This window comes from Pteropus vampyrus, unplaced genomic scaffold (genome assembly GCF_000151845.1).
Source record: "Pteropus vampyrus isolate Shadow unplaced genomic scaffold, Pvam_2.0 Scaffold4, whole genome shotgun sequence".
NCBI lineage: Eukaryota > Metazoa > Chordata > Mammalia > Chiroptera > Pteropodidae > Pteropus > Pteropus vampyrus.
Window position 1 is genome coordinate 4,750,276 of NW_011888785.1, and position 8,487 is coordinate 4,758,762.

Sequence of the window (8,487 nt, forward strand, 5' to 3'; positions counted from 1 at the left end):
CCTGGTCCCCATCCTCTGGACACGTGAGACCATGAAAATAACGGGGCGACGCTGCTGGTGGCACATTTGGGGTCCTGGGTGGGATAGGTGAGCGCCTATATCTTTTGATGCGACATATCCCAGGCAGGACTCACTGTTCCTGCAGCTCATTAGGCTTTGCTTGTCTTGTGTAAACGACTCTGCCCCCAGCAGACAATGTCGCCCCTCGAACAAGTGGCAGAATCTAAGTCCAGCTGTAGCTAGCACTAATTCGCTGGTGGCAAGTTTTCTAACTCATTTTCTATGATGCAAGATAAACCACGGAGATATGAAGCACCCAGGTTTAGTGAACTTTGAGGGATATCAAAGTGTAATGTTTCTCAGTAAATGGAACCACGGCCGAGGCGGGGGAGGGGCAAGGAGTGCTATTAGCTGATTCATTTTTTGAGCTGGAGAAGGTGAATGGATTCCTGGAGGAAAAACGAGGGAACGTGGGCTGGCTCCTGGGGAAAAAGACTGGAAATGTGCGGGCAACATATACACATGTGAGTGATACGAAAGAGCTTCGAATTTTCCTGACCCAGGAAAAGTTCTTGGCGGACTAGTGACTAGGAAATTTACTGGGACCAGGAAAGCAGAGGAGAGTAAATTTGAGGAAAGCAGGGGAAAAGAGACCCCCACCTGGCACCGCAGGTGAGGATGCCAGGGCCTAGGCAAATGCAACTGTCACTGCTTCCTGTTTTCTTCCCTTCACACCCCCTCACTCACAAACGGGTCTCTTTCCTTTCCGCACCCAGAATGGCCATTTTCCTTCCGCGGGGCACACCTCTGCCACCTTGGACTGATGTCCGAACTCATTAACAACTCTTCCACAGACACCAGCTGCAAAAAGCTAAGGCGCGCCACTGCGCCCAGGGCCCGAAGAGATGCGAAGCAAAACTAGCTCTGATCTTTTCCTTTAACCCTACTGTTCTTTTCGTGCTCCTCAAGAGCGAGGAGCACCCCTAGCTTTCCTGCAGGTGTCAGTGCCCAAAGTGACACTGACAAGAAAACCTTTACTGAGAGAAGCGAGCGGGCTCTGGCTGGGGTACAGGGTTGGGGCTGGCGTGCGCCGCCGCGCGCCTCAGCCGCCTGCGCTGGGACTGGAGAGCAGCTGGCTGCCCTGGTTCGGGTTTAGGCGCGGGGCGCGCCGCTTGCAGTGCTGGCGGCTGACAGGGGCGGGCGGGCGTGGACGCACTGCATGCGTCCAGCGGGTTAGGAAGTGGAACTGGGAGCGCGTGGCGCAGACTGAGCGGGAGTTTTGGAGGGAGTTTGCATGTGGTCAGCGCTGGGCTCCTAAGCCAGCCCCCGGCTCACATTACACGCTATTTATAACCTCTCAGAGCCGTTTCCCCCTGAAAGCAGTTCTCTGGGACCACCTTCTTTTGGCTTCAACCTCTCCTACTCTTGACATCTGAGTAGCTCCGAGGGAAGCTCCTCCAGGTCAGAGTGTTTATATGTAAAGGAGACTGGCCACTAGGGCTCAAGACCAGGATTATCTGAGCTCTGCACAAACACGGGCGGCTATTGCTTTGGGAGGGGGAAAAGTCACACACTTTCCAGTGAAAAGTGACAGAAGGTGGTGGCGTTTGGAACCATCGTGAAGTCTTCTGGCTGGACCCCGAGACTTGCATGCTATGGAACACCCGCTCTTTGGCTGCCTGCGCAGCCCTCACGCCACCGCGCAAGGCTTGCACCCGTTCTCCCAGTCCTCTCTCGCCCTCCATGGAAGATCTGACCATATGTCCTACCCCGAGCTCTCCACTTCTTCCTCGTCTTGCATAATCGCGGGATACCCCAACGAGGAGGGCATGTTTGCCAGCCAGCATCACAGGGGGCATCACCACCACCACCACCACCATCACCATCACCACCAGCAGCAGCAGCACCAAGCTCTGCAAACCAACTGGCACCTCCCGCAGATGTCCTCCCCCCCGAGCGCTGCTCGGCACAGCCTCTGCCTCCAGCCGGACTCCGGGGGGCCCCCGGAGATGGGGAGCAGCCCTCCGGTCCTGTGTTCCAACTCTTCCAGCTTGGGCTCCAGCACCCCGACCGGGGCCGCGTGCGCGCCGGGGGACTACGGCCGCCAGGCGCTGTCACCAGCGGAGGTGGAGAAGAGAAGTGGCGGCAAGAGGAAAAGCGACAGCTCAGGTAAGGGCGCGCCGGGCACCATGGGCGAAAGGGGCGGAGAGATGTCTGGGAAGATTCTCTCGTTATAGTGAGGCGGCAGGGAAGACAGTACATGTCTTGCCCTTTCTGGCTCCCCGCCGCGAAATTCCGCGGGGCTACTTCGATCCTGTTATTTGGGGACACGTGTTTCTCGGAGCGGAACACTGTAGCCAACAGCACTAAGCTCTCCAAGGTTCAAACTAGTTTACCAGAGGATCGAGAAAAAAAAGGACAAGTGACAGTATGTGAAATCGATTGCGAAGCGTGACCTTCCATTTGAGCAATGGGGAGGGGAGTGCACCCTAGGATGCAGCATTCGCTGGGCGTGCGTGCGGACTCCGCTCCTTGACTTTTTCCCTTGCAAGTTTCCGACTCTGAGTGGCTCGATTTTTCCCATCGTTAACTGGATTTCCAAATTATTGCACAATATTTGGAACTTGCAATGGAACTTGGCAGAGCGTATGAGAAAAAAAAGTTTTAGTTTTTTTTTTTTTAATTCTGATTTCAGAGTTCTTTAAATAGCACCCTATTCCAAATGCTAGAATTTCCTTTTCTTGGGAAAGAAGACATAATCTAGGAATTTAGAGAATTTTAAGGAATGTGTCAGAGAATTGTAAATAAATACATGACTCTTGAGGAAAGACGAGTCAACAGTAGTTGTATTGGTGTGGTACTAACCTAAAGAGAGAATTTGAATTTCAAAAGTGGAAAGTAATATCCTCCAATTGAGATTTATCGGAAACGAGTACTGGGAAACAAACAGCAACCCCAGGAGCGCTGGTTTGCTCTCTCTCTGAGGCTGGTATGCGAGGGTGAGCACAGGAGGCGCTCATCTACATGGGGATAAATTGAGTAGCCACGCAAAGGGGAATGTGACTGAAAGCGGATGCTTGAAGGCACAATCTGCCAAGTAAATGGTAGCAATCCAGAGAAACTAAAGTTTTCCAGGCAACTCCTCAATGCCCTTTCCTATCTGTATCATTCTGAAATTGTTAAAAGATGCTTTACAATTGATTAAGGGAGATGTGAGTTTTTGTCTGTAGCAATAGCGCAAACTGCGTTCCATCTTTTTGGGAGATGTCATTTGTTTAGTATAATATTTACGTATGTTCTACATTTGCGGAATTGGTTTAACAGTCCTTGGAGGTAATTCCAGATATTGGTTTGAAGGATTGGCAAAATATTTACCCTTCATAATGCTTTAGGTATGATCCCACATAAATGACAATGATTGAGCCACATATTTCATGTTCCTTTGCAGCAATGCTTATCGATTGTTCTTTAGCATTAGTTATGGGAAATTTAACTTTTACTTTCCAAGGTCAGGGGTGAACTTTTAATGCTGGATCGCAAATTAGTTTATATCTAAGGAAGTTACCAGCAGTATCACTCATTTTTAATAGTTGTTACTAAGCATAAGTGAAACTTTTAAGACAGAGTTAAAGGTTAATCATAGCAAGGTTTACATCTTCCTTAGAAAAGAAGTCAATTTGAGAATGCAATGACCCTTTCAGAGACTCAGCATTTGATATCAATAAAACTATTTTTTGGAAACAGATCCTAGTTCGGATTAGTCAGCACACTTTTGTAATTACCAGAAGCTCTTACTATTCATTTTTCTACAATGAGAAATCTTTGCGATGGATTGTTCCTTATTCTTCCTGAACTAAAGCACTGCACCTAAGTTTCTTAGGGCAAACTGGATTTTCATATAGACACATGTTATTTTGGTTGCAAGGAAATAGAGAAGGCAGGATCCAAGAATTGGTTTGCTTAAGTTATTTTAAAAACAACTTTCTTAAGAAAATTGATTATATTAATAGTTCTACTCTCCTTTGGTAATAAAGAACTATGTAACAAAATAAGTTTATTTTTACATGTTGAAGCTAATATTTAGAGTACTGGAAGACAAACAAACACAAAAGTTTGCATCAGCTACATAAAGTGTTAATAGATTACATCTTAAGTAGGAAATACAATTAGTCATCACCAAGGATAGAATCATTGGGGAGTTAGAATGAGTGTTTTCTTTGATGGGATATTTTGAAATACATTTTGGCTAACTAAAAGGAAATATCACAATAGTTTCTAGTTAAATATATATATACTCATTGCAAATAAAATTTACCAATTTCACTATTCGAGTCAATTAATATTTGTTGGATCTTTAGGCAGATTTAACTTAAGTATGTTTTGTGATGATATTACATTCAGTGTTCCATAATTTATGTTCATAGCTATTTTATATTATAATATTATAAGAGCATCTTGATCTAGCAGAAATTAAGCAATACAGAAAATCACTATAACTCTAATATGTTAACACATATATCTCTTTGCTTTTGCACAGTTTTAATATTTCAATATTTCCAAGAAATAAAATTAATTTCTGAACTCTTGAAATTTTAAAATTGTATTAAATGAAAGTCACGTCATGTGTCATAGAGACCATTTACATTTTGTTCGGCAGTTTATAATTACTACGTGTTTATAGTTCAGAGTAAATGTAGCACATAAATCCAGGGCAAAGTCGGAACCAAAATTCTATATCTCAGCATCTAATACCTAGATTGTATGTGTATATGTACGTGTGCATGACCGTGTGGAAAATTAATAGAGTTTTAAGCACTAAAAAATATTGAAAAACAACCCCAATTTTATCCAAGGTAATGATGCTAAAACTACAATATGTAACATTTTCTAGTGTGCATTTACATGCATTTCCCCTCCCCATACACATTTACAAACTTAAGAGGCTTAAGGATCTAGAAACAAATATTTATGAACTTTATGCTACCATTATAGTTTATTGACAATTGAAAATAACTAAGTTTAATAGAAAAGCACACTGTTATTTTTTATGTGTGTTAAACATTTTTGCAACTTTGAACTTGCTATGCTTTCCAGTGTTACTGGCAGAGCCAACATCTGCCACATCTTCAAAGGAACTCTTAAAAATCGAAACTTTACAACTGTACTTAAAACAATCTATACAAAGCAGGTGATTCTGAAAAAAAGTCTATAAATAGGATGAATTACTTGACTTCAATTACATTTGATTGTTCACCAAGTAATGTAGTAATATAAAATGCCCTCTTTCAGTTAAGTAGCTAAAATAGATTAATCCATCTAACTTTAACTTTTATGTACGTAATATAAAGTATAAATATGTACCTATTTTCTATTCAAATTAATCGAATGAATATATGCACATATTTTATAAAAAATAAAAATTATATTTAAATGGAGTGATTTGGGGATGTGAGTTTTACAAGGTTTTGAATCATTAGATTCTTGTAAAATTGTAAATATTTTATTTATAGCTACAAGATCATAAAATATTTATTGTCAAATTATGTCTGTCTATATGCCTAGCTATGTAGAATGACAAGAATGACATTAATAAGCTGGAAGTTAAATAGAAAGTAATGTCTTACCCACATTAACTCTGATATTATGTAATTTTTCTAGATATTTTAGTCATTACACTTTCTGAAAGGAAAAAGTCACTTTATTATTTATCTCTATGTTACTGGATTATGGTTTTTGCTTTAGAATTTGAAAAAGTCTATAAGACCTTGGTTATTATAGGAGAATATTAAACAAATAAAATGTCTCAAATTTACAAAATAAAAAATACAATTTTCAGTATTTTTTTTGGAGTGGTGGATTAATTTTAGGTTCTTAACATTTTTAAATGGTGACCTGACCCCCCCCCCAAAATTTCTAAGTATCATTGACCTATGTAAGTGTTCTCAAATGATTATACTCAAAAGTCAAGAGCTGCAGTATTTTTAGAATTTAGGTGCTTTATTGTTGAAAGTCAGCAATGAATGAGAAGAAAACTGCAAATAAAAATAGGAATAGTTTCAAGTTCTGTGTAAATATTTTTATTTATAGTTTATTTGGAAAAGAAAATCATTAAATACAAGGCATAGCACCTCTAAAACTTATTTGAGTTAAAAGCACAGTACTAAATATTTAAAATTTTAATATTTGTTTAAAGTAATTATCAATGGAAACCATTATGTTGGAAAGTGTAAGCTCTTAACTAAAAAATTTAAAATTTATATTTTAAGCACTATTGCGGTTTCCCTGTGTTTAAAAACATAGACCCTTCATCACAGCGTTGGAATTTATAGTAACTTACAATATTTGTTGTGAACTAAGTTGTCTAGAAATTCATTTTAAACAAAATGAAATAGGAAAAGGGGTCAACCCCTCCTCTTAGATTCAGGGAAATTTGGGAGACTAATTCCATATTTCTTAGAATTAACTTTTTTATTTGAGAGACAGCTGAATTATGTAGGAAGCCCCTACATATAAATCTATTACATATACTTGGCCTGGTAATGGCGCCAATTTTATTCATTTACTATATTAAAAATGGCAGCCAGAAACACACAACAAAGATGTGAGGGCTATTTAGATTTTCATTTCAAATAAGGAAAACCAATAAAATACAGCAGTATATTTTAATTTTAGACTGTGTTCACTTCAGTAATTTATTTTTTAAAATTTCAGAGCGTGTCTCTTTCCCAAGCATTACTACAATGGTTACAAACATCTATGAATGATAAATGCTAAGGATGGAAAAATATTAGAAAATAAAATATGCACAGGAATTTCTTAATTAGTAGTTGTTGAGTTCAAGATCTGGATGACTTATCTCTCTCAAATTATCTGTATTTTTTCCAAAATGTTTTTATAATAATAAAATATTTTGTGAAGCAACTATATTAGCATATGAAGTGAGACTATCATGAGTAGCATTACCCCCTCCCCCACTGTAATCATAAAATCAGAAGGATTAATTCTTGAGTGGCCAGTTAAATTACATTTCCTGGATTATGGTATTGGTAACTGATTTCAATGGTTTAAAAAAAAAGGTTGGGGGGAAGGGGAGTTGAAACACAAACCGAGACCAAAGTCCACAAATTAGAAATCGAGGTAGGTATGATATATTTCTATTTAACATATTTAAGCAACAAAGCAAGTTTTATTGCCACAGCTTATTTCTCTGTATTATATGATTTAGCTATTCATAAGGTTTAGTTATCAATAATAAGCTTTTTGTTAAGGTCGTAAAGAAGATGAAGCACTAACATTTTTCCTGCTTTTGTTATGATGTTCTTATAACTATTTCTTGGAATAGCTGTATTCAACTGAAACCCTCAAGTAGACATGGAGTAATACAATAAAGAAAAGTTAGTTGTGACTCTCTACACTACTCCTAAATAGTCATCAGTGTGGTTTAAAATCCAACTGGAGAAAACCTTGCAGGATGTTTTATTTCTCTTATGGAGTTAAATGGAGATAAACAATGGTAAGGGTTATTTGGGCCTTTAGTTTGCATTACTTATGCTGAGGCAGAATTAATTTAAATCCAATGTCCTTTTCTCTAATGGTTTTCCACTGACATTGCAAAAGTGTAGTGGATTTATTGTCACTTTAAGAAAGTTGTGTTAGATAGTATTTTATGATACAAAATAATCAAGAATGTATTTCAGAGTATTTCTCTGTAAAGCCTTTAATATATTTATTACTAAATTAACAAAAAGTTACTCGTTAAGAATATACATTCAAATGTGACTGAATGGGTCAATTATTATTTTTCTTCTATATTTGACATTTTAAATGTACAATGAAAAAGTAACCCATTATTCATAAAGCCTTCATTTATGATGTTACATTTTCTATAGCAATATGGTATTTCTGAATTTATACATGTTTCTGTCTGTAAATTTGATACTGTGTATTGGAATATTGGTTTTCACTAGATTCTGAAAATATTTTATGATATGTTCTTTGGTCTCTTACATGTGCATATGAACAACAATAATCAGGTAAAATCTATATTACACATATACATTTTTGAAAAGGGTTTTTATGAGCTAGAGGAAAATTTATTCAAAAATAATCACTTTGCTCTCTTTATATAGATGTAAAATCAATAAATCAGATCTTTAGCTTATATGATATTGCTATATTACTTTTAAAAGTTAGCATTTTTTAAAAAAGTGAATATTCTAAATATTTGTGTATTTTGGTGACTTAATTTTTGCATCCTTGGAGTTTTTACTTGTACTGCAAATGTGAGTTTACAAGGTAATACTCGTAGTGGTAACGTTAGCATTTTGATTAAAGATTTAAATTGAAAAATTGTTTCTCCTCAAAATTTCATAGAATAAATTCAATGCAAATGTTTCAAATGTATTTAAATATCATTATTTGTTTCATAAGCTTTCTTTCTAAGATGTTTTAGATATGTTTTGCGAAGCTTAGATAAGCTATATTTAT

The 8,487-nt window shown here is 38.0% G+C and overlaps 1 protein-coding gene across 1 annotated transcript in view; it reads left to right on the forward strand.

Moving 5' to 3' along the window:
• The first annotated feature begins 1,375 nt into the window (after positions 1 to 1,375).
• Positions 1,376 to 8,487, forward strand: part of MEOX2 (mesenchyme homeobox 2) — a 64,799-nt gene continuing 57,687 nt past the window's right edge. Inside the window, exon 1 of the mRNA XM_011362899.1 lies at positions 1,376 to 2,169. Coding sequence (XP_011361201.1) covers positions 1,656 to 2,169 — 514 coding nt within the window. The 5' untranslated portion in view covers positions 1,376 to 1,655. The remainder of the gene's footprint in view (positions 2,170 to 8,487) is intronic.